Source organism: Falco naumanni, chromosome 9, assembly GCF_017639655.2.
Source record: "Falco naumanni isolate bFalNau1 chromosome 9, bFalNau1.pat, whole genome shotgun sequence".
NCBI classification, from domain to species: Eukaryota; Metazoa; Chordata; class Aves; order Falconiformes; family Falconidae; genus Falco; species Falco naumanni.
This window is the reverse complement of record NC_054062.1, coordinates 42,956,439-42,983,184: the sequence shown is the minus strand read 5'-3', so window position 1 is coordinate 42,983,184 and position 26,746 is coordinate 42,956,439. Positions and strand designations below refer to the sequence as shown.

The following is a 26,746-nucleotide window of genomic DNA, read 5'->3' as shown; positions in this document are numbered from 1 at the left end:
TTTTCCTGGGGAGTCATTTTGTGCTATAATAAGAGACTGCACCCCAGGAACAGTACGGGAGAAAGAAGCCCTTAGGGGTCAGTATTGCTGTCAAAACCCCTGTATTACCAAACCACAGGGTTACCTTTTGTGCTCCCCACTTGAGTCCTGATGCAACAAAGAGAAAGCGAGATGGGACTATCAACATGCTGAGATTAGGAATGTAAGTAACTCCTCACCATAGAAGAACGGATCCAAAACGTGCCCAGGATCTGAACAATTTAGGTCTTTAAATACTTGCTGATTTCATCCTTGTTTCTGATGTTCTTATTTGCATCCCAGCTTGGACTATTCTGGTACTTGAATTTCAGTCAAAAGCCCTTCAATACCACTTTCCACAATGGTAAGACTTAGATGGATTCAAGTGCAGGTCACAAACTGACTCAGTTTGGCTTAATTGTTTGTTGTAAAACCACGTGGTCACATGTGTCAGTCAGCACAGGCTACCATTTTCAGTAGTGCACCCCTTAATTTTTGTGAGAGAGAACGTCCTGATTTGCTGTTACACCCCACCAGTAACCTACAGCAAAGCACTCAACCCTAATAGGATGGGGATGGTAAGGGTGACTGGAGAAAGGGGAATCGGATTCAAGGATGACCTAACTTGATGAAAGCCCGAAAGCGCAAAGCGACTTGCTGGGCAGGTTTCATGGCAGATCCGCATTGCTCCGGTGCACCGCACTGAGCCGCAGCTCATAAGCAAAGTTTTATTTCCAGCCGCTGTATCTGACTGGTAAGGTAGTACATACCCTGTGTCTGTGGCTAGCACAGCAGCAATGGTACTTCAAGGGAAAAGACCCAAATAAGAGAGCATCCAGTAACACATGCCAATTACAACTTCAATTTATTCTTTATCAATCTATTTAGACTTACAATGGGAAGGAGGAAGTGGGAAATAAATGGCAGTAGCGCAGCTAGTTGAAGGACATAATGGTTCATTTACCTTTTCTGCCTCAGTCCCCGCTTCTAGCTGCTGCTTCTGTTTAATGCAGATCTGCCCCACTTTAGCCAGGAGCTCGTGTGGGTGAATGAAGACTCGAGAGCTCAACAGGAAAGTAAAGATGTAAGTCCTCTGTGGAAATAGAGAGAAAAAAAAAAAAAAGTTTAATAACTTTAGGAAAAAAAAAAATGTCTTCCTTTTGAAAAAACTATTCCATAAACCACAAATGTAACTTCCATTCACTTAAGACATTTTATAATTTTTCCTGTCTCCAGAGACGTGGTGGTCTTTTTCTAGCTGTGTTAAAAGGAAATGCTGTAGGTTTCAAGGCTGTTAATGTGGTGTTTTCACATTGCCAAATCACTTCCCTTTAAAATGCCAAACTTAATATGCTAAACTAGTCATCACTCACCAAAAAGACAAATGAAATATGCCCAATGCAGGGCGTCACGCCTCTCCAGCACTACTATTTCTGCTGCTTTGTTTCTTTAAGAGTGATTGTTTTTCACTGAGCTGCAGAAAACCACTTCATGTGTATTCCAAACCACAGCTGTAATTTCTTTATGTACAGGATTTTTTTGTTCCTTTTTCCCACAATCACTGACACAAGCTTTAGCTTAGATTGGGGCCATATGACAATAATTTAGTTTTAAGCTCGACTTTACTTATTTGGGGCCTGTTTCACAGTCTTGTGAGTATAAACACTGCTAATAAATGCCAACAATTACTATTTCTCACAAGAAATAGCCTCTCCGTTTGTATTTTAAAAGCTGTAATGCATCCCATTCTGAATCGTACTCTGGACAGTTTAGTCGAAGTGAGAATGGCTTCATGTCTTAGTCTTGCTTCAGTGTTTGAAACTTGCCTTCTGCGTTTGAATGTGATTGCTGCAGTAATGACAGTAGCATCTCATAAGCACTTCTGGTTTTCCTCTAGGCTTTGTGACAAAATATGGAGTTAGGAAATAGCAGGGGATCTTCCTGACAATGGATTTCAATTAACCTTTGTTACATTTGCAGTGTGCACTGTTACTTCACACTGTGGTTTTAGAAATGCGATGTGGTAGGCCATAGCCAAGTGTGCATATAGACAGTCAATGTGTGCATCTACCGCTTTGGACAGGGCAAGTAAATTGAGACATCTAAAAACCTGAGACCAGTTGTCTAAAATGTGGCATCTCTAGTATCGGCTATATCTGGCTAATCTACCGAATTCTGCTGCTTGCAGTCTCTAACAAATGCCCATCGTAAAATAATAATGGTATCTTTAGGACTCTAAAAAAGGTTATGGGGTTTATCTCTCTAATCACAACAAAACGTGCTATTAATGAAAAATGTTTCTACTTCTAAAGTACTCAGTGTGCTCTATAATATAAATTTAGCACTAAACTCCACTAAATATCAGAAGGGTAAAAAGGAATGTGGTTTTTGGTCGTTCTTTTTTTTAAAAAAAAAACAAATTAACTAGAAGTCACAGGGTTCTGGAAGTGAGTGTAATAGATTAAGGATATATATATCTCTACTTAGCGTCCAACTCTGTCCTGAGCTTGTGAAGGAAGCTAATGAAAGAACAGAGTGAAGTGTGACACAGCAGAGATATTTGAAATGCTCATTCTGATTTGAAGCTCTTATTAGCACGGTGGTTCATGTATTAAATTGGCAATAGCACTAATTCTGTACAATCAAAACTGGAGATAATCCATATTCTTTGCCTTGTCTGTTGTTTATGAATAGAAGAAGAGAGGAGAAGGGTTAACGGGATGGACTGTTTGGGTCAGGTTCTTGAGTGGTGCTTCCACTGATGCCTACAGAAGATGGACAGCTGGGGCCACCTAACAATTGGGCTCTTGGTGACTTTGAGCAGGTGGCCAGGGCAGCGGCGGGATACCGACAGTGTGGCTTCTCTTCTTGATGGCATGGTTGCAAACATCCCACACAAGTGAACACTGGGAAAACTTAAGAAAATGGGCTTCTGTTTGGTATTTTGTTTATGTATGTCTCCAGAATTTCAGCACTTATATTTACATTTTCAATGACAAAAAACTTGAAGCTCATTAATTTTAGAAAGATATTCAATGCAGCTCTTACACCTGCATCTGGAAATGGTTGATGACATAGTGTCAGCTTTGGAGAAGCCTTCTAAAAATCTATAGTAGTGTATGCGGTGTGTTATGGGCACTAGAACGAGGCTGAAGAGCTAACCGGATTCACAAAAGGGGACTTGGTTGTGTTATGGGAAAACACATCAGATCTTTTATTCTTACGTATGTGAGCACAATCCCTAAACTGGCACACTCCTCATTCAGAACGAAAGTAAAAGAATAGTTGGGTTGTGAATTTTTTTTTTTGGGGGGGGGGGGGGCTTGGGGCTTGGTTTTGTTTGTGTTTTAAACTATGCCTGTTTATGCCCTGTTACTTTTTGGAGACAGCTTCTTTTTTGGAGACAGCTTCTGTGTTCGTGTCTATCAGTGTTGTCCCTGAACTTAAAACTATGAGTCTGGATTATGAGGGAAAGGAATTTAGCTGCTGCGTATGTCAGCTGTCACTGGACTGTGCGAAAATTTCTGTTCTGGAAACATGAAGCACCTCTCACATCCCTTCCCCACATTTTTTGGGGGGAGTTAAGTAATTGAGTAGCAGGGAACCACAACTTGAGCCACACTGCCCTGCCAGTGACCTTTCCTCTGATAAGCTGGAACACATTTTTTTAAGGAAAGGTGTAATTTTGCTTCTCGTACTAATTCCAGTGTTGGTCTCCTTGGTGGAAGTTTGTGTGGTGTGGGACAGTCTTTTATCCAGAGTGACTCTGAGAAAGGCCCACTCAGAGTATTGTTTCCCTATTGTTATACTGTAAGAAAAGTGTGACCTGGATGACCTGTGCTTTTATTTGGTTTCTTTGATAATGTTTTCTGTGATGTTCAGAAAAGTGCCAGACTGGCAAAATGCAGGAAGATACATGACCATAAAAGTACATACTCGCAGTTTCAGGCTTGCTGATGTGCCTCTGTAATCAGTAGTATCTGTACTGGACCAATGCAATGCTTTTCCAGGCAACACTGGACTACTAGGTTTTAGAAACAAATGACTGTTACTTCTGGAACCCATCTGCTGCATTGTTATTCTGTTTATTTGTTTGTTTTCAAAGTCACTTAACTGGAACTAGGTTCAGTACTTTGGAAAATGAAATTGTTCCATTATGGTCAATCAAGATATGCTGGTTTACAAGATACTGGTATCTAATTGGGGGGTGGGGTGGGGTGTTTTGATGCTTTTATTGCTTATAAACAAGGAAAAATGCAATTAAGAACCAAATTAAAAATGATAGGTCTGACAGTAGTGTTGACCCCCCCCCCCATCTCCTTGCCTCTCTGCTAACAGCCGCTCCCTATCCAATAAAGAAAATTGTGGCTGAATGAAGCCATACATTTCAGCTTAGCAGTAAGTCTCAGGGGTTAGCAACACAGTTGTTTTGGATAAGAAATATTGCATACTAATGTCACATGCCTTATCTAAATCAAGGATTTCTGTGACTTATTGCACCTGTACTGCAATACACATACATGCTAAATGTTATAACTGTAAAAAACCTACACTGTCGCATAGGCAGTCCCCTAATCATGCAGACGATGGTTTGGAGAAGGAAATTTAGCTATGAAGCTAGCTGGTTTGACAAGGAATGATTAAAATATGCTTTCATAAGCTATGAGATTGAAAGTTAAGCTCCATTTATCCTACAAAAGTGACAGGTATTTGGGAGGGGAGGAGGAAAAAAAAAAATCCTTTCTGCACTTGGAACAACGTAAGCTGACACAAAAGGGGCTTGTGCTTACAAGAGAATAAGAAGCCAGATTCCTTTAATGCCTAAAGTTGTTGCTAAGAGATGAGCTGAATTATATTTAAGAAAAAAAAAAAAGTTGCAAGTGCACAAGACTAAAGAAGGAATTGTTACTCTCTGACCCAAGAATGCACTGATGTCTTCTCAAGGAGGGGGAAAAAAAAATATTTTCTTTGTGTGCTTACTGCTCATTCTGTAACTTCTTGTTTATGAAATATTTTCTTGAAACATTTTCTTGCTTGGGCACAAGGGTTGCAGACTGGTACATTCCATTCCTAACCTTCCGAACTCCTCCGTCTCATGAGTATACATTTTCCTATGTGCTGAACAAGTCCCTGTACACAAACAAGCCTCAAAAGAGCAGTGCACAAATGTAGGCCCTTATCTTCCCTGTCCTCCCTTGCCTGTCTCATGTTCTGTCAACATGGCAAATTTGCCTTTGCAACCAGCACAGAAAGATACTCTGTGTTTGCTTTCTCCCCCACCCTCTTTTTCTTTCTTTTTTTTCTTCTTCCCTGTCCAGAAGGTTACTGTGATCTTTAGCTTAATGTCCACACAGACAGAAAGGCCTTCTAAGTGTTGTTGTCACATCCAAACATACTGCGACTTATAGATACATCACTGAAACTAAAGTTATCTCTGCTAATGTTACCGATAGCTTCTCTTGGTGCCAATTAATTGGTGATGCCTTGCTCCCTTTCTTTGCATGTACAGGCAGAGTCCCAAGACTGAGAGGTGTTTATACCTTTCTCTTGAACATAGTGTTGGTGACTTTTCTGACAGGATATCAGTGTAAATGGTTATCACTCTAACCCTCTGTGTCAATCTTCCTAAAAATAGAAATGAGCATGAAATAAAGCATAAACACACAACTGAACCGCAATCGAAAACTCTGATCTGAAGATGACTCAAATCCAGTTCACTCTTTGTTGTTCAAAGCTTATTTACCTACTTATTTTATAATTAATCCTTTCAGCTAAATTGGGTGATCTGATTTAACTGAAAGAACGTGTCCTGCTGTAGAGGAGATGAATTTGATTTAATGCTGTTTTCCATCTCTTTTTCCCTGGAGTTCCCTTGATTGTTTCTGTTGCATAGCTCTCAGCTGTCAGCTCGCTGTCTATTTAAACTGCAGCTTCCCAGGGCAGGGTCCGTGACCGCTCGGTTTGTAGTGCTCCCTCGCACGGGGTATAGGATGGCGCCGTGGAAACTAGCAGCTAGTTCCGAAGCAAGCTGTAGACCCCTTAATTTATGTTCACTTTATGGAACCATTTTCAGAGTAGCTGTGTTATAAACAGAATAGCAGGTTACAATAAGGGATGTGTGATGTGTGTTAGCAGCTACTGCAAAAAATTAGCTATAGTTCAGCAATCCAGGCAGCAAGTGACTATATTCTAGTGTCACACAAAAGCCAAGGAAATGACTTCGTGGAAGCCTTAACTACAGTAGCCTAAAGCTATTCCACTGGTACGCCGCAACAGCCCTACCTGCTGCTTTCCTCTGCGCGTCTGTTCTACAAGGTGTATTTGGGGGCAGGGAGCAGAGCTTTAATGTCTAATGATGGTTATCCCTGTGCCTTATAAAGGACTTGGTACTAAACATCTGTCAAAGGTAGTGCAGTTGTATGTTAGCTGTACTTCAATGCAAGGTTTAGGATTACTTTTGAACTGGAATATTAAAACATTCTGGGTTTGCTTTTCTTCCACTGATGATCGTTGGCAATTCTGCTGCTTCTACCCACTGAACTGTCATATGGGGAGTCCCTTTTTTGTGCATGGTGATCATGAAGATGGGTGGTGTATGCGTGGGAGCTCGGAGCAACTTTATCATGACTGATGTGAAACCACAGTAAGAAGTTCCACATGAATTAGTGGGAAACATACAGCAAGATACAGCACAGCCCACTACTGCAAGCATTAAGTTCAAGATACAAGTTAATAGCAATTGCAATTTCCCACCCCGTTGCTAGTCTTCACAAAGACCTGGGATGTTTCTGCCATAGCTGCCACTTTTTCAGAGCTCAGACAGAATATAGTATACAGCCTCTCTGATCTTTGGCAACTTGTTTAAATAACATCTTTCATTAATGGGTACAAGGGGTAATTTCAAGTGATAAAGTGATCTCTTAATAATATCCTAGGTTCAGAATCTTATTGCATGCCCTGGAGTTACAAGTAGTATTTACTTCAGAGGACTACACTGAGGATGTTTAATCAGTTGCAAAATCATTTTCAGGCTTGAGAACATATATTATTACAGTACTGGCCCATTAAAATGTCTTGAGAAAGAAAGCATTTTAATTAAAATCTATTTTTGGTTTTTTTTTCCTTTTTTTTTTTCTGATGGCCTAACTAGGAGATGCATAGAAAATTAAGGGGGAAAAAAAAATAATACTGGAGCTGATTTCAGGTCTGCTTCCCTAGGTAGAAGCTGGTTAGTAGTTAATCTTGGCTGCATTAGAGCTAAAGCAGCTTAAGAGGGATTGAAAATTCTGTGGCGAATGCTGCTTTTAATTGGTTCTTAAGGCACCCGTTTGGGTTCAACAGGGCTTCACCTTTCTAACAAGTGTTCTTGTTTAAAAACAGAAAGGAGAGCACCCCCATTGAGCAACATCTTCAGTGAATGAATATTGCAAGCAAAATGAATGCATGTTTCATTCCTGAATCAGATGGAAGTAGAATTTCTTGAGGAAGCACCAATCCAGATACTAATGCAGGAAAACCACCATGGGAAGAAAAAAACAACCCTTCAGTGGCTACTTACATCTGGATAATAGTCCATAGTGGGCACCAGGCGCTCTATCAAGGCCTCCAGTGATCCAGAAACAAGGTTCCCATCCTGATAAACAGGGTCCACACACCTTTCTCCCATATCTGGCTGCACTTGCCCACTACAACTGGAACCAAGCATGCTGGAAAATATTGGCGTCTGGGGCATAGTTTCCTGTAGAAGTGGAGAGAAAATAAAAATAAAGAAAAAAAAAAAAGAGAGGGTTAAGCTTTCTTTCAGGATGTCTTATGTGTGGGTTTTACAGAGGCATACATTTAAACACAATTACATATTTGACTGAAGGCAGCTTGGGTATTTGAACTGAGTTCTGAACCCAAGCAGTCACACATCTGTAAGCTGGCTTTGGGGTTTGAAGTGCACTTTAAACTATGTCACTAAGGCTGTAGATGCAGAAGCTGAAAGAATTTTCTTCGCTGTACTTGATTTCTCCTTTCTCGTCCGTTTCCCCCTGGCTTTTAATGCATAAAATCATACCAGGATGAAAATGCAAAATGCTCTCTGAGATAGTGAAGCAGTGCTTTACTGAACAAGCAAACAAATACTGTGCTGTAATGTCCCTCTTTTTACTCTTTTTGAAGTCAGATCTTTGGCTAAAATACTTCACACGTAGCTAGACGTAATCCAGGTCTCGATAGAAGTGCATCTCCTGCACACAGATGCCACTGCTAACAGTGGGGGACATACCATCTGAACAAAACCGCCTTTTTTTTGGTACACAAAACCATGAACTGGGTGGAACCGAATGCTGTGACATATAATATACAACGCCAATAACAGTCTCTTTGGAGATTTTTGCTTAAGAAACAAACCTGCTCTAGCAACACAAAAACCACGCAAAGGTTTGGGGTTTCCACCTCCCTTCCCTTGGCCACAAGCTCTCAGTAATACCCTAGTTACCAACTGTGAGTAAACTGTGGGGGTGGGTTGGTTGTTTTAAACTGGCTACAGTTTAAATATATGCAGAAGGCTAAACAAAACAATTTACTACTGCATGCAAAGGTTGAAAACACTATTCTGCATCAGTATCAAAACAGTCCCCCCTTGCTGCTGAAACGGTTAAGACTGCTCAGAAGGTGCAGGGAAGAGAAGGCAGCAGTGATGCTTTAGCTGCTGTCTCACCCTCTATGCAACAAACATTGTCGTGCTCTGGAACCTGGAACGCACTTGTGTAGGTGAAAACAGATTAGGCCGGTACCACTACCTTTAAACTTGACAGCTGGTCCTATCAGCACGCATGTCTTACACATAAGTCCTTTCTTTCTGTTCAGTAATTTTTCAAAAACTAGTTTAAGAACTGAAAATCTTAAATGCTGTAAGGGGTTTTGTAGGTTTGGTTTGTTGTTTTTTGTTGGGTTTTTTTTGTTTTTAAATATTTTTAGGCAGCACTTGAAACAATTGCAGAACAAACCTGTACTTCGTATTCTTTTAACGCAAGGCACGTCTTCCTCTCAAAGTCACAAAAGTCATTGTTCATGTTTACAACCTGGGATACACATTTTTTTTCTGGTTTTAAGCTCAGATGAATCCTAGGTGTGCTGGTACGGAAAAAATGCCAGCGTTAACAGTACTTGCTCATCAAGGTGACAGGCTTAGTTACACGTCAGGCTGGTAAACAGAACTGCTAGTGGCTTTAACCAGCAGAACTTTGTGTTAGTATGTTATACAGATGCAAGGGAAGTGTCATTCCCTGTTAAGTTAAATTGTATCAGCTGTTTCACGGTGACCAAGGAGGCTGTTCTGAGGAGCACAGTTCAGTTTCAGAAGTTCAGGACATAGAGTCACTTAAAACAGAAAACGCAGGATCTAATAGCGTATCAAAAGCAATGAAAAATGACGGTGCCGCACGAACTGGCGCTGAGGCTGCTCCGTACCTCACAGACCGATCTGTCAGGCCTGAGCTGCGCGGCGCCGAGACGAGCCGCTGGCGCACACGAAGCCGCCAGCTTTGCTGTGCACACTATGTAACTCGCCAGTAATTTGGGTTTTTTTTCCCTTTTAAGGGCCATAGCGATAAAGCCGCTTCCCGGGCTGGACAGGCTGTGACGGGCGCTCCCGGCTTCTAACGGGGAGCTGCGCCGGGCTCTCGGGGAGGACAGCGGCCGGCGGAGCCCCCGCTGAAACGGTGCTTCACCCCGCCGGGGCCGGCGAGTGTTTGAACTCCTGTGAGCGGCTCACGGGCGCACCGGGTCTCCTTTCAAGACCCTGCTGGGAGCAGCCGCAGCGCTCCCCGCCGGTGCCGACCCCCCGCGTTGCCCCCGGGTCCCCCCCGCGCCGGGGATGCGCAGCCCCCCGGGGGTGGGCGCTCAGCACCGCCGGCGGCAGCCGCAGCGCTCCGGCCCCTGCGAACCCCCGCGTGTCTTGGGGACCCTCCGCACCGGCAGAGCCCCCGGCTACTCGGCGGCAGCACCTGCCCCCCCCGGCGGCGGTGCCTAGCCGTGCCCGCGGCGCCGGGCATCCCCCGCCGGCCGCTCCCCGGCCCCGCCGCAGGGAAGTTGTGCGGCGAGCCCGCCCGTCCTTCGGACCGCGACGGGGGCTCCCCCGCACCGCACCGCCGCCACTCCGGGGCTCTGCCCCGCCGCGCGCTCCCCGTGTCCGTGCTCCCCCCCCTCCCCCGGTGCCCGCGCACGGCGGGTGGGGTGCGCGTGTGTCGCGGCGGCAGCGACCGACCGACCCCCCGCGCTTACCCTCATTTTCCTGGGCGACGTGTACATGCGCGTGGGCAGGGCGGCAGCGCCGGCGGCCCCGCGGCTGTGACAGCTCTGCCCGCCCGTGCCCGCGCTGCCGCCCGCCGGCCCGCCCCGCGCCCGCCGCCCGTGACGTCACGGCCCAGCGCGGCGCCCTGTTGGCTGCGCGCGAGCGTGGCCGGTTCAAACGGAGCCGGGGCAACGGCGCGGGGGGCGCGTGCCTGCGGGGGGCGTCCCCGCCGGGGCGAGGGGAGCGGGGCCAGCGCTGCTCCGGGGCTGCTGCTTGTAGCAAGGGTGGCTTGTTATTTTTAAAACACTTGATATTTCAGGGGGGGTGGGTTGGTTGGTTTTGTTTGTTTATTTTTTATTTGTATTGTTTCTGTTTGCTTGGGTTTTGGTTTGGGTTTATTTTGTTTGGTTGGTTTGTTTCTTGTTTTTGTTTTTTCTTTGGTTTTTTTTGTGTTTTTTTTTTTTCTTAAGTGGCCAGCCTGCTCGCTTTTTATGCCCCAAGCGCTCCGTGAATTTCCAAAAGCTCCTCGCCTGTGTGCGCTATTCCACCTGCCGTGAGCCCCCCCCTGCCATGCCTGAGGGACCCGGGCAGCGTGCCGTGGGGCAGGCAGCCAGCGGGTCCTGAGGGCCACGCTCCTCATGCGGCATGGCCTCGTGCGAGGCTGGGCAGGAGACGTGGCCCAAGAGGTTCGGGACACGATTCACCCTGTTAAACTGTTTGTGCCGGCACCCGTGGCAGCACCCGCTGTAATTACTGAGGGATGCCGCCCAACCCTCCCTGCTAATAATTGTTTATATTCTTCTTTCTGCTGGAGTTGTTTCTCTTTTCAAATAGCCCGAGCACAGTCATCTGGGCTGGTCCTGGACCCTGGGGCTGGCGCTGGACCAGCCCTGTTGTCCCACATGCAGGCTCAGGTGTGTATCTAGAGCCTGGTCTCCCATGGAAACGCCCGGTGGGTACATCCGTGTGTCCCACAAACCCCCTCGCATTTGCAGCCTTCCTGCATATTTTTCTCATTTTACTTCAATTGTTATGTTTTAGTATTTGCCCTGCTGTCTCCAGGCATTCATTAATTTTATTTTTTATTAAACTTATTGATTTAATGGCTCTGAATATGCAGCAGAAGGCTTTGCTGGTTTCCATGGTGATTAATGTGGGAAAAGCCTTTTTGGAAGTAAATATGCCAGTCTAGGTAGGTGGGCAGGGCAAACCAATTTGGGAACATGCACATACTCTAGAGCATAAGAAGAAATACATTTGTATTTGCTCACCATGTGAAGACAAGCACTGTCATCCATCCTAAACACGCAGTAATTTTAAAAAGATTTGTAGCTACTCATAATCTTTACTGTTTGCCTACTAAATTCCTTCATCATTTCTTGATCATCTTGACAGATCAGCTAGAGAGTTTATTTTCCTGATCTTAAGTGAGCTTTTTCTCTTAAATGACAGCTCAAAAAGTCGGTCCTTTTCATCCCTGCTAAATCTGCTTTGCTCTTAATCTCACTCCCGTATCTCAGCTGTGTACCTCAACCTTTCGAGCGTGCAGGTGTTGTAGCAGATCTGATACCTGTTTACTCTGAGGCTCTCCCCAGTTAGAGCACGCTGCCTGCCTTGGGTACCAAGGAAGTCCCAGGAGGTATGAACTCTGAATCCAGCCTTGGTCCGACCTGCTGCAGCACCCTATTGGGACGTTAGTGTGTAACGCTAGGGGAGCGTGAGGGACAAGTTTTGTTGAGTCTTGTTCAGACATCTTTAAGGTCTTTGTAGGGTTATCGAAAGCAGGAGGTAGGAATTCATGGCCTAACACTGTATAATAAATATAATAATATTCCTTTCTCAAGGCTACAAACACCTTTTAATAACTCATCTAACGTTTACTGCTAAGAACACCACCAGCAAGCCTACAGATTAAGTGTGCATGAAAAACAAGTGTCAGATCTCATTCTGTTTCTGTACTAATCTGTTTTCCCACCTTACTCAAACATTTGCTGAGACTTGTAGAAGTATATGTCCATTAATCTTAGCAAAACATACATAGGTAATTGAGCTCTAGCCACAGATCCAATCTGTTGTAAAAACAATCACTGATCTTTTTGTTTGTTTGGGTTTTTGGTTTTTTTGATGTCAGTAATTAGATCTATCCTGTTACTGGAACTAAGAAACCTAGGACTTCAGAAACATTCTAATAGAATTAAGGAAAACTATAATAGTTAGGGATGCTTTCCACCCAGAGCCGTATACCTGCACTCTGCTCTGTATGTAAAGGCCTGTTATACCACTGCACAATAAGCACCGTGAGGAGCATCTAGGGTTTCAACCAAGGTTTGAAATAGCTGATGGACTGTACTTCTTCCTCAGAATACAGATGGCATAGGAACTGATTCTTGCCATAGTTGGATTAAAAAACCTAAAGTAATCTACGCAGAGGCAAATGGCTGAGACTTACTCTGTTCTCTGCAGTTCCTTATGTTGTGCTTATTGGCACCATATCAAAGTGTTTTCCATAGTTCTTCATTCTGCAGTCCAGCATGTTCTATTTAGATTTCTTTTTTGTATGCATGCATAAGTAGAGGGGTATGCGTATATATCGTTTATATACATACCTACGTATGTATATATAAATGATGGGGTGTGCGTTAAAGAATGCAAATTCAGGGAAATGGATTTCTTTCCTTTTCTAGCATACATGATGCTTAGTTTTGGGTTTGCTGTATTTAGTAGTGTTGCAATGTTGTTGGAAAGGCAACTTTTTGCCTTTTCAGCTTCTTTGACTTTTAAAGTCAAAAAACCTGAATTCAGTTGCTATAACAGATGAATCATGTTACCCTTTTATTTCCATTTCTCTTTCTGTAGAGTGTAGATGATGACCTTTAGCTATCTATATTTCGAGTGTTGAAATCTGTTGATACAGAAACTCTTTAAGGGCCAATTGTTTTTGCAGTTATGTAAGTTCTCTTCCTCAACAAATTGCTTGCACTTTGGAGAGGTTTTCATTAGCCATTGCCACATTTACTGGTGGGTGGACCCTAGAGCAAGTTTAATCAGCAGAGCTTGTACTTGTTCTGTAGCTTTCTTTTGAGGCAACACTGCTGTGGTTCAATCAAGCTGGTCAGAGGAGGATCTTGCTGCAGAGTGAGTCAGCAGCAGTCACGTCATGACTGTCTCAGTCTTGAAGGTTGCTTCAGCCTCTCTTATACTGGCTATACATCAGTATAACATGTTCTGTTATCTTAGGATTAATGAATTGGATTGGCTTTTGCAGTGTCTGGGTTCTATTCCTGCCTGTGCCACAGACTTGCTGGACAAATTGTTTAATCCCACTGTGCCTCAGTATTCATCTGTGAGATGTTGATAAGGATGTTTTCATGCTTTTGCACTTACTGTGTATGTTTTTATATTTGGACAGTAAGTTTTTGCTTTACTGTGTTTGAATTTAATTTCCTCATACATTTACATCTCCTCTTAAGTGGAAAGTTGCTGGCCAATAACTTGGTAAAACTAAGGAATATTAGCAAAGAAAAATGGATGAAAGTGAAGGAGAAATCAATTTGAGAGAGATGTAAGAGTCAGGGAGGAAGAAACGAGATTTTTCCACTGGTCTTAGAAAACAACGTTTTGGATACAACTTACTCAAATGTGCTTGTGTGTATGTTTTGAATTGTAACTGTACTTAAGAAAAGCAAGTAATTACAGATGTCATCAATGCTGACCTGATGCTATAACTGCAAGTATAAAGGAAGTCTCCTAAAAATGCTGTCTTAGGAGCTTTTGTTGTCAAGCTACTCAAATCACTTGTTGATCACCTTCCACATAGATCTGGTTATTATTAACATTTGGTTTCATTTAACAGAGTATGTCAACATGATTTAAAGTCCCAGTATCTGCAGCAAAGAGGGAGAAGAGCAGAGGAGTCAGCTTGGAAAGTGAACGTGATTGTGTTTGGCATTCCTCATAGTGTTGATTATATAACAAAATGGGAATTAAAAATGCAAATCATATTCATGGATTTTATTGATTGATGGCCTTGGTTACAGACCGGACTATTATTATCTGGACCTGAAATAAATAATTTGTCCAGGAAATGCCATTTAACTCCACAAATAGTAACAACAGTGGCCTCAGATGAAGCTTTTGCATGGACACAAGCTAGTATGGACCATTTGTAAGAATTTCTAATTTAAGGAGTAGAATGTAGAGCTTTAAAGCCTCAGACAAATATCTTTAGGGGATGTTAGGTTTTTGGTTTTATTTGTAGGGCTGCGCAGATGTTCAAGGCTTCCTTGTTGCATACAAATTTTAAGATTTGAAAGCTGTTCTCAAACCACTTTCAGATTACTATGAAGATTTCTAAATTTCAGAGATTCATGCCACAGAATAACTTGATGGCACATTAATAACTTGTCAGCAGATGGGAGTGGGAGAAAAGAGTTTCAAATCGTGGTTCTGAACTGAGTAAAGCTTTTTAAGCTTGAGACTTGAAGTAAGGTTAAATGCACTAATCATCAGTCTGTGTTTATTATTGACCATGCCTTTGCTGCTGTCTCTGACCTGGGACACGATGGATCTTTCCACTTAATAGTTATGTCAGAGCCAATGAATGTTGTAGTTTGAAAATGGCATTTTCCATTTTTAAAATGTTTTGCTGAAGAGGTCTTGACCAGGTCTACCACTGAGATATCCAGCAATTTTCAGAGCAAACCAAGCTGAAAATACAAGAACGACTTAAGATGTGGTTCACCACTACGTCTGTTTTCAGTTCTACCTGAAAGGGAGAATTACTTGTGAAAATTCCATTACGTATCTGTGGAGCAAGCTATGTTTTCACTGGCATGTGGTCAGCCCTCTGACACCACTGATGATAACTGCTGAGCAGCGTGAAACTGATTTTTCACTGATGTTCAGTACTGTAGCTCCCCCATGGATTGAAGGGAAAGCCCTTCCCCAGGATTTAGAGAGGATGTGGTGCTAATCCTCAGGTTTTTGTGTCTTTGCCAAAATAAGAGATTTAGCATAATCTGACACAAGTTGCCTATGATACTGATGTGTGGCTGTTAATTAGCGACTGAGATTTTAATGGGTTTTTTTGGCACAGCTGCCTGAAGTTCACTTGTAGTCAGATTTGTTCCTGATTTTCATAGACAATTTGGTCACAGAATTCTGTAATTTTTAGGAGTGATGTTGCCTAGTAATTAAGATTTAAGGTAATCCAGTTGGGAAACAACACTGCAGTAGACTGTGGATGTCCTTATTATATTCTCAGTTGTTGTGGACAAATTAGCTTTGGGTGTTGTGTGTCTGGGGTTTTTTTTTGTTTGTTTGTTTGTTTTTTTTGGTTTTGGTTTTTTGGTTTTTTTGTATTTAAAAAAAAAAAACGAAATAAAAAGGGTACTCCTCCTTTGAATCAATGATGTAACATCTTACAGGGGTCTGAGGACCTCAGATCATTTAAATGTGTAGGAGAGCTAGTCAGAGTGAATGAAATGAAAAGATCTTGGGAAGAGATCACTGGCTTAGCCTGCTCTGCTTAAAGGAACTGCTACAACTTGTCATGCATAAATGACAATTCAGGCAATCAGGCTGTAGTTAAACAGCTGCTTCTACTATAGTTTTAGATTCATTCCATTCTTATACGTGTTATATGTTTCTGGAGATGGAGTCTGCTCACTGTTTCTCATGTCCTGTTTTCCAAAAAAAGGGCAGAAAAAAAATCATTGAAAAGCTAGTTTCAATGTTTGTGATTCAGTCTGATTTTGAATATAATGTGGAAGAACAGAGGTATGTTAATGTAATATGCAGTCATTTTGTTAATTTTATTTAGGGTCTTTTTAAGCTGAATATTTAAAAGGAACTGATACTCTTTTAAATTGGGTTCAAGCCTGGGTTCAAGATGAAGGGGTTCTGGTCTTATCCCCGCTAGTGTGTCCTTCACTTGCGTATTCGTGCTTGCTTTGACACCAGCTATTCCAAGAATATGCCACCTTGCAGAAAGTGAAAATCAATTATGCCAAGAAGGGAGCATGTACATACATCAGCAATTTGGTGCCCAGGGGAAGAAAAATCTGCGTGTCTGCTGATGTCAATCTTCTTGATATGGTATTTTTGTAAATGCACGTGGGTTGCTATTTCTTTTAACCAGCTCAACAAAAAATAGGTTTATTTTCAGTGTTATAAGCTTCAGGGCATCACAATTAGCAGATCAAAATTGCCAGTCTGACTGGTCAACCTTTTTGCTTTAGCAGAAACTATGACAACAACATTGTTAAGCATTCCCACAGGCATTTTTGAAGATACATTAAGGTCAGTGATGGGATCCATTTCTTTCTTTCTTTCTTTCTTTCTTTTCTTTCTTTCTTTCTTTCTTTTTTTTTCCTTTTTTTTTTTTTCCTCCTTGTTTTCAATCTCTTTGGTTTTACAAATGTTATTTTACAGCTGATGGTGAGAAATGCTGAGCTCATTTGCAGTAACTCACTTGCAGCTGCACTAGTATACAAACAAATTTGTTAAACCTGTGATGTGTCCGTCTTACCTGAATTACTGCAAGTAATTCAGTTCCTGTACACATCTATTGCTTGGATTCTTTTTGCTGACACAGCCAAGTTCAGCAGCAATTATGAAGAAAGTTTTATAGCGGGCTAAAATCTGCTCAGTTTACAGGGCAGTTAACAGCTGGTTGGTTTAATTCTACTGACTGTATTTGGAATAGAAATCAAGATATGATAGTATCTTGAGCGAAAAATATGGAGGAATGTTGAGAAAATGAAGTTAAATATGGTTTAATTTTAGCAAGGAGTCACCAAATTAAGTATTCAAAAATTAATGTATTTTTTAAAGCATTTTGATGAATAACGAGAGGTAGTGAGCAGACGGATGATAAGCCTCCAAGCCTACTTCGAAATGTGGGTGTAGATGAGACCATCAGCTACAATGTTTCAGCATAGTTTGAGCTACTTGGGAAGGACTTGCACCATTGTATCACAGAGTAAATAAACAAATGTATATTGTATATACATTTATATTGAAAATATATACAGTTATATATACATTTGTATGCCTAGATCTACAATATATAAGTGTATATACATTATACAACATACATGTACTGTATATATACACGTATGTCTATAATTGTATAAATAATACAATATATGAATATATATACACAAACGTGAATGTATATTGAGTTGATGCTGAGTAGTACAGAATATAGGATGATGTCTGATGTGTATTTATTTTATCTTATATCCTAGGACACAGCCTCAGATTACCAAGCATAAACTGTTGAACGTGAAACACTAAATATTATGACCCTATATGTATATAGCCAACTTTGCATGGATTAAGCTGAGGACTAATCTGCAGGTGAACAAACTCCCTGCTATATACGCATAAATGGTGACAGTAACAACAAGTCAGTGAGTTACCTGTATGTTTCTGAAACGAACTGAAAAATTAATTAGCTTTCTGTTTTGCTAAAGCAAAACATAAATCAGTCAAGGGATTAACATGATTGAGCTACTTTAGCCCAGCCCTTTATGACAATATCTGTATAAGGAAATAAATGTAAGTGAACTACAAATAAAAAAGAATTTAGTGTCCTCTGGAGCTTTCATGTTCCCTGTGCTCTGTATTGATCAAGTCACAATTCAAATAACTGATGATGGAGAAAACAGTGCACCTTGAACATCTTTGGCTTTGCCATTTAGGACTGGCACTCATCTGAAACCTAGCTATATCACAGGATACCAAGTTTCAATAATTTCTATTTGAATATTTTTTTTTTTTTTTTGGAACTTGGTTATTTTGATGTCGGTAGGATAATAAATATTGAAATTGTTGTCCTTTTCTCTGCCTTTTTCAAGTTAATTGCACTAATATTAATGATCATTTAGGAGGTTATTTTTATTTTACTTAACCATTACAATTCATATTCTTCCCTTTCCCACCTGAAGAAGAATCAAACAGTATAAAACAAATATAGTGAATTCAAGAGCTGGGTATGTTCTGATGTGTCTGGGTTTTCAACCTTACCGCTGCTGTTTGCTTTGCTCTAGTGGCATGAAACAGATGTCACCTGAGCTAGGAAATTTGAAGGGGATTCCCCAGGCACCAACGTGTGGGAAATGTGAAGCTGATACTGTTTCCCCAGGGGAAGCTTGTTCCTTCTGGTGCTCACTTGTGTTTCCCCTTAGACTACCTTCTTGGGTGCAGAAAAGCTGTGCCTACAATGAGCAGAGCCAGTTTTACTCGTAGCTCAGGTTTGGAGACTTTTTTTAAAGCTTATCTCTGTTTACCTTTTTTTTTCTTTTAAATTATTTTCGTTTGTGTGGGGATGCCAAAGCTTCCTAAAATAAAAAGTCATGTTGGTAAAGGATTTTTGAAACTAGAGCTCAGGAGTCTGTAATCTCTGCAGAATTCAGAGTGCTCCTGTAGTTGAATCTATTTTCCCTTTCCTATTTCCTGCTTTCCTAACTACCTTTTTCCTCCGGAGCTAGACAGCATAGAAATGGGTCCAGATGTAGGTATATTTGAGGAGAGAAGCTATAGAGACATATAGGATGGGTTTGTAAAATGGATAGCCATCTGTAAAAAAGGCTGCGATAAAAATTAACGAAGTATTAAGTGCTGTTCAGAAGAGTGGCCTTCACTTGTCCAGGAAAATATAGCCAACTCTGTTATTTAGTTTTCTCTCTGTAAACTTTCGAAACAAACTGGCATGATTATGCATGCTCATGCTTATTTATATATACACACACATATTACATATAAATTAGAACACATAACAAAAATAATTCAATTACTTTGGATAGCAAGAGTGAAGGTGAATGTCTTCCCCCTGCCCAGTGCTGGTATATATCCTGAACACAGTTACCTACTGTCTGAGATTTGAGCTGGTGGTTTAAAAGTAAAAGCTTTCTCCTATGTCATGGCAGATTTCCTGGGCAGTCTATTCATAATGCCCTTAACTTTCCCAATTATATAGGAGTTTTGATCAGGTACTACTCTTATATTTTTATAACATCTACATGCAGGAAAATAACTTCAAAGCGCCTTGCCTCAAATGCAGCCATTTAATAGTAATGGCTTAATAATATTGCAGTATTGATGGATAATTTTGAGAAGGTTCATTTTTTTTTCTTGTGTAGGAGACCAATTCTTTATGAGCATTACATAAGTTCCTTTTTTTGTCATTAGCAGCTCCCACGGAACATGTGCACAGCAAAGAGGAGCTAGAAATCCTCAATTTACAAGGCATCCCACGGGGAGTTAGTTGTGCTATAGATTTAACTGAAAGGAAATCAGGCTGGCTAATCGTGAAGTAAAAAAAATACAGCTTGGTTGACATGAAGTGTTGCAAATGCATTAAGCTATTTAAATAACTATCTTTCGAATTCATTAATGAAGTCTAGCATAATTTAAATCTGTGAGATCTAAAAATGCTTTATTGTGTGTTTTCAACGTAAATGTTTTATAGACGTACATTAACCAGGAGAGTTCTCTACCTAACTGGAGACACTATATTCTATCATTTTATGTTGTTCCAATAATGAGCATAATATTAAACATTACAGACAAAATTATCCTGTGATTACACACCAGTCTGCATTGCATCGCTAAGTAGGCTGAGAAATGTCTTACTATGTTCTACTTTGTGCAAGGACTAGTCTAGAAAAGGAGAAAAATCACAAGGTACCTACTGCCCTGTTTCTTATGGGATCTGCTGTTTCACTGGCATAAAAATTGGGTGATGCAGGAGAAATTTGAGATTACAGAGGTACTCAAGTGTTGGGATTTCAGATGTCTCTGTTGCAAATCAAGCAAAATCCTGCTGTATGCCCCTTGTAGATGAAGTCAAATGCCTATCCCCTCTACACCCATGTTTTTTCAAGTAAATAGGGGTTTGTTCAAATGAAGCAGTTGGTTCTAGGAAATGGAATTTAATTTTAAAGCAAAAAATGAAAAGCATAATATATGCTAATGCTTCTTATTGGTAGTTATTTTCTAAAGTAAATGAAAGCCTGGAATTGCCTTAGCATTGCATGACATAAAAGATAATAATTCATAATAGCTAGTACATTAATTAACTTCTATAACATATGTTCTGTGTATTTGTTGAAATATGTGCTTTATTGTTTTGTAGTTCCCAGTGAGTCTATTGAGTGAGATAATTTTTTGTTGCTGCTGAAGCTTGTTTACTGCTACTAAAAGTCTAAAGAGTATTGTTTAATGTAGTCACTTCATTTTTATGGTTTGCAAAATACTAGCAAACTTCAACTGAAGTCAGTGAAGGAAGGCAGAACAGCATTTTGGCAAGGGCATCTGTAAATAACAATACAAATAACTTCACGCGCAAACCATGAAAAATAATTTCTGGCCTGCTGTCAGTTACCCTTGTCAAAACTGTCAATAACAAGGCACTGAGCCCTGAGCGCCAGCCATTGCTTAGCCAGAAAGGTTTACTTCAGGTTGCACACAGTGGCAAAGAGCTGGGAAGATATTGGGTATGTAACGGAAAACAGGTCTCTGAAAAGAGTGCAAAAAAAATCTTAAGAAGTAGAAGAAGTAGCCTTATGTATCTTCTTGTTCTTATGATCTGCACTATCATGAGCATCTTCTGAGATCAGTTTGGTGGTTTTTTTTTGGGTTTTTTTTTGTTGTTTTTTTTTTGTTTTGTTTTGTTTTTGTTTTTTTTTTTTTTCCACAAAATCCACAAAGTAAAGTAGAATTGCAGGAATATAAGGCAATATAACCCACTAGACATCTTTCTCTGGAACGTAACATAGACATCCAAGCAAGAACAGCTTACCCAACTAGAAGCATGACTACCTGCAAGTCGTTTATTCCTTAATTCAAATGCTATATTTTCAGGAAATTGGAAAGCTTTTTGAAATGAATGGACACAGATTGCTTGATTGCTTAGCACCCTTTGAGGATCTGAGCTAGTGTGTTGGCTAATGAACCTTCCAAGATACATCTTTTGACCAGGAAGCAAGTCCTAGGCTACTATGGCAAATGACAATGGTTTTGACACGGTTATTTCTTCTAAAAAGCTCACGTTTAAGTTAGAGGAAATGTCACCAAAAACTTTGGCTTCCTATATTATCCTGAAAACATCATAACTGCATCTAAAGGCAATTTATAGTCTGTCACAAAACTGTTTTGACATATGTTTTGTTAATTGAACTTTGGAGGATGTGCAATTCCAGCTTGTCTGTTTAAGGAAGCAGTGTTGCTTACCTGTTTCAGGTATCCACAGCTAAGCTAAACTCTCATCTTTATTCTGCTCAGCATTGCTGTTTCTATTAAAATCTAATACATTATTCATAACTGTTTCTAATTTTGGCCTAACTTTGAACTGGAGATATTTGGAATGTCTCCAATTGTCTTATATGTTCACACATCAAAGAGCATCAAATCAGCAGTCAGCATTGTTCTTGTGGTATATGTATGCAGGTGTTTTAAAGAGTGGGGAGATACTGTTTTGCTATTGATAATGTGATATTCCCCATTTTTCTTTCAAAAAAAAATGACGATAAATTCATAATGGTCTTGCAGAAGGTCTTTCATAAGTTGTCATGTCCAATGCCACAGATCTGGGTCTTAGAACAAAACTTATTGGAGGCAACAGTACTTGTCTGAGTGACTTCAGCAAGTTTTAGGTAAAGTGCTGAAAGACCATTATGCAGAAATCATCACTTCCAGGTAGCCTAGGTACCCTTGATTTTCTTTTCTTCTACTTGTACCTTTTTCCTCTTTTCCCCCTCCAAACTCAACCCAAATTCAGGTGGCACTGGTGAGGAGTGCAGGAAGAGTCAGAAGATGCTTGTTCTTCAGGTAGTGGGGTTTGCTGGGTAGGTTTGAGTACTGCTTGGGAGGATGCAGTGTGCAAGGTCCTGCTTTGCTGAATTGGCCTTTGGTGCACAACAAGCTTATGGCTTGAAATGACGCCTGTTTCTTAAGAAACAGAATGTAGTAAGATACGTGGGTTGTCCTGCAGGAATAGGAGAGTTGCTGAGTATCTGAGACTTTGATGAAGATGAGGAGAGCAGGGGTTAGATCGGTTAAAGCATGCTGCAGGAGCTGCTTTGCATTTCAGCTGGTTTGAATCTGATCACATCAAATGAAGGAAACTTGCACAGGTTCAAGTACATCATGTGCCTAATTCCTGCATGAAATTTTGCAACTATCTCATGATACCTACAGTTGTTTAAACCTTCATGCAACCTCACAAATGTTACAGTGCCTTTTTCTCCCTGCAAGCTAGATGCAATTACAAACAGCCTTTCACTAGCATATGTTTATAGAGATTTGCAGTGTATAAAATGATGAAAACTATTTTTTTTTTTGGATTAACATGTTAAGCACTGAAGTTCTTTACTGTATCATTTGCAATAAGCCATATTGCCTTTTTCTACAATCACAAGTCACTGTTTTCATTACTGATCTAAATCGCCTCATCTGTTTTTATTACTGTTTTTCCTTATAATCCTTTCCTCCATATTGTGACTTTCAATGTGACTTGACTTTCAAAGTCAGATTGTGCATGTGTATTGTGTTTTAAACACAGATAGAAGTTGTTTCATTAACATGCCTAGCAAGAGCAAAACCCAAAAGATTTTGTTAATGTTTTTTCTTAAGTCTGGTTATACTATCTCCATCAAAGTGACTATTAATATTCTACACACCTAGGAGCTCCACCAGATTGAGATTGTAGCACTCCAAATGTTACAGCAGTGAAGTTACGCACCAAGTCAATACGCGTAGGTAGTACTTAGATTTATCTTGAAGATGCTCTTTCAGTTTCCTACCAAGATTTCTACTCAGTTTAGAAGATAACCAAAGTTCTTACAGACTGCAAATGGTTGATCTATCTATCCTGGCAACAGGTAAAAACTAGCAAAATACAGTTTGGACTGGATTCAGGCACCCATAGAAAAAAGCAAGAGTAGTACCTATAATGGAAAAGCTAATCTCTTGCTTTATAAATAGATAGCAGTTGTTTTCTGTGCCTTTCAATTTTCCTTTTCATATTGTTGATAAATAAATGGTAGTGATGCTGATTAAAAAACAATAAATAAATTCTCCCTCCCAAAGAATGATTTATACCGTGTCCGTTGGGCAGCCAGGTAGTTTTAGAAAGTAATTATTAGGTGGGTTTGTTTATTCCTTTTCAGTACTTTGATTTTATATTTTGACCAAAATGAGTTCTTTTGCAATTGATTTCCGAAACAATGAAGTATTTAAAACCGAAAAGGAAAGATGTTTAACAAGTACATTACGCTCAAATGCTCCCAAGCATAGTTTTGAGGGCAATAGCTCTAACTTTTCTGTGATGTTGTTTGCATTTGCATAAATTAGGTGTCATCTTGGGTTTTATCAGACTTTGGGCTGTATCCTGAACACACATGCATCTGTATGGCCAGAGAGTTCTGGTAATTAATAGTTTGGATTTTATGTGAAAGTCTTGTCTGAGAGGATGCTGCAAGTTAGTGTGCTGCCGTGTGCTAACTGCGGAGGTTACAGGTAAATTCATGCCTGATTTTTCTGAATACAAATGAAATTGTACCCTCAGTTGGGTGTGTGAACTCTGGTCTGAGAATCTGTGTGGAATGTTACAGTAGAATAAAAGAATCCGAGTTTGCCTTTGAGGAACAAAATAGCCATTCCCAGAAGTTACAGCTGTGGATTGTTCCAAACAGTGAAACAGATAAAGCCTTCTTGCTTCAGCAAATTTGGCTACAAGGAATGAGTTTAAGGTATTTGCTGTAACTACATTGTTTTTGAAAGATTTAGATACTAATTCAACTACTAATAATAGTCTGTCTTTTAAAACCATCAATCAAGTCTTTCAAATTTGATATTTTACAATTGACTTTACAAAGGAAGTGCACTTACTCTGTTGCTATAATAATTATAATGATATTTCACATTTTTAAAGTTTTTTTTATGCTTAAATATCTTCAAATTCAGTAAAGGCTCTAATATCCAGATTGTTTGAACAGAAGTTTAGAATCTGTCCCTTTAAAGTACGTGCCAAGTCTTAGACACACTGTTGCTGTGTTGCCCTTTACCTACAAGCAGGTACTTATCATGGGCATTTGCAATTTGTGGATTTCTTTCAAGTGTATTTTTCATCTGGGTTGTGGTTGTGTTTTTGTTGTTGTTATTTTTTTGTGATTTTTTTTTTTTTAATAGAAAAAGTTAAGCTTTAACAGAAACAGCTAGCTGGCAATAGAGTCCTCAAACCTGAACTAAGTAATCTGCTCACACTTCTGATCACTTTGAGGAGTGTTCCTATATAGTTATGGCAAATGTCCCAACATCATCTTTCATATGCTTTTAGTGATCATCTCTGTTCAGCTTTCAGCCACAAAGGACTAAAAGAACATTTCAAGCCCACACAGAGGCTGATGAGAGCTCACGGCTGTGTACAATTTGCAATGACAAGCTGCGTGTTCCCTGTTGCAGCAGTGAAGATGATTGGGATTTTATTTGTAAATATTTTTAGCATTATTCAAATACTACCAATAACCACCAGAAAAAAAAATTGGAAATCAGCAATTTTTTTTTTAGTTCCAGGCTAGTAGAATAAATGATTTGGTAAGTCTATGAGAAAGTAGGAGGGTAATGGTGGACTGAAGATGCAGAGTTTTATTCTTAACGTATTGGTGAACAACAAGGAAAGAAAAGTCAGCCCAGGAAAGGCATCGCTTACCTTGTAAGCTTTTAATCTTTTCCCAAAGGCATGTCCTGCAAATCCCTTGAAGTCTCACATTCAGTGTTTTTTGCTACCCCATCTTTTCCTTCCCCTCCTCCAGCCATCTTCTTCCCCCTTCCCCCAACTTCCTATTAAAAGGAAAGCTACCAAGAGCTCGTAAGTAACAGGCTCATGCTTTCAATCAAAGGAGAGAGCTGAATAGCCTTCCACTCGAAGTGAGTTCAGCGGATCTAGAGTCAGGGCCCCTTCATTAATGAGAAAGGAATCTGTTCACCTTCTGAAATCTTTCAGCGCTGCCTGAACCACACAACTTGCATTTCTCAAATTTCTCAGCTGCACCCACACTTCCATTTCTCTCTTTCTTTCCGTCATCTCTTGAAAACCAAACATGCAAAGGTAATTTTCCTGCTCTCGCACGAGTAGATCCTGAGGTTCCTGAGCTTTATTTGCTCATTAGGAGATGCCATTTCAAATTAATTCCCTTCTTTCCCTGGACCCCAAAACCTTGGTTTCAGTGAAAAAAAATTAGTTGGGCTTAGAATTATATGTGAGGAAAACTAGCATTTGTGTCAGGCTTGCAGGCGTGTGTTCAGTGCAGGTCCAAACATTGGTTTTGATTCTTAGGCTCAGAGGTTTCCACTCGATTTTTTCACTCAAACCTCTTGTTTCGGTTCACACCAGCTGAGTTTTGTTTTGAGTTTGTAGGGGTTAGAATGAGCCCTGGAAACTCAAATGCAAAGCTCTGCTGAACAGCTGCTGTTCTCTCTCTTTGTCCGAACTATGTTATTGCCTAAAATGCTAAAATAATCATCCTTACCTCCTGAAACTTAGCTTGGGTTTGGTGAAAACCTCATTAACCTAGCACGATACCTGCTTGGTTTGGGAGATTTTATTAGCTTTTTTTTTTTTTAAACCTAAATTCTATATCATAATTATTAATATCACCTCAACACCCCACCACAACAGGTATTGTATATTTTCATACCACATGTTGTCAGAAATAGAAAGGCATTCTTTGTCATTATTTCAAAAATGAACATTTTTATTGTCTGTATCTATGCTATGTCTATAATGGCAAAGGAATTGTTACTGTCAATGGAGAGAATAAACCAGTGAAGAAGGACATCATATATGACTTCTACTGGATGGCTCCCAAGCTGGCACAGAATAAGTATCCAGTTGTTATTCTATGGATGGTGTCACATGTAATACTTTGGTCTAGGGACCGATGTTTGGTAGCACTCCTGCTACGATCACATATGTGAATATAAATGACTTTGCTTGTTACAAGTATAGGGGGGAAATGTTTTGTGTGTGGGAATGTGAATTGAAAAGGAATAGGAATTGATAAGAAATTCATGCTTTATAGATTCAATGTAGCTGAGCACTGGTTTTGGTTTTGATAGTGTCTTTGACACCAGGCAGTTTCAGTTCTCATTAAAATATGCAACGGTTATTGTCAAAATTCAGACTAAATTGGCCAAATTTAGACTTCTGTTGGTCTTTAGATCCATTCCGCTTCAGGAGTTACCTTTTTCTACTAAGGCATAACTGACAGTGAAAAAATTTCTGTTAATTTCCCTGGTGGAATTGGGAGAAAAAGTCATAATACATAAGAAAGAGGAAATAATTTTTTGGTGTTTGAGCTGTTTATTATTTTATGTTTATAGTACGTACACCTTGAGGATATAGTGACTAAATGAAACTGAAAATCTGAGTGAAAACTACCT

General features: G+C 40.3%; 1 protein-coding gene across 3 annotated transcripts in view; it reads right to left on the bottom strand.

The window, feature by feature from the left end:
* Positions 1-26,746, bottom strand: part of RASGEF1A (RasGEF domain family member 1A) — a 54,053-nt gene that overhangs the window by 16,638 nt on the left and 10,669 nt on the right. The window contains exons 1-3 of one of the 3 annotated variants that reach the window (XM_040606056.1): positions 10,288-10,390; positions 7,577-7,756; positions 983-1,111 (exon numbers count right to left, since the gene is read on the bottom strand). In XM_040606056.1, the coding sequence (XP_040461990.1) occupies positions 983-1,111; positions 7,577-7,756; positions 10,288-10,314 (336 nt within the window). In that variant the 5' untranslated portion in view covers positions 10,315-10,390. Of the gene's footprint in view, positions 1-982; positions 1,112-5,558; positions 6,097-7,576; positions 7,757-10,287; positions 10,391-26,746 lie in introns of those variants that run through there. The other 2 variants (XM_040606058.1, XM_040606057.1) reach the window with 2 other exon arrangements.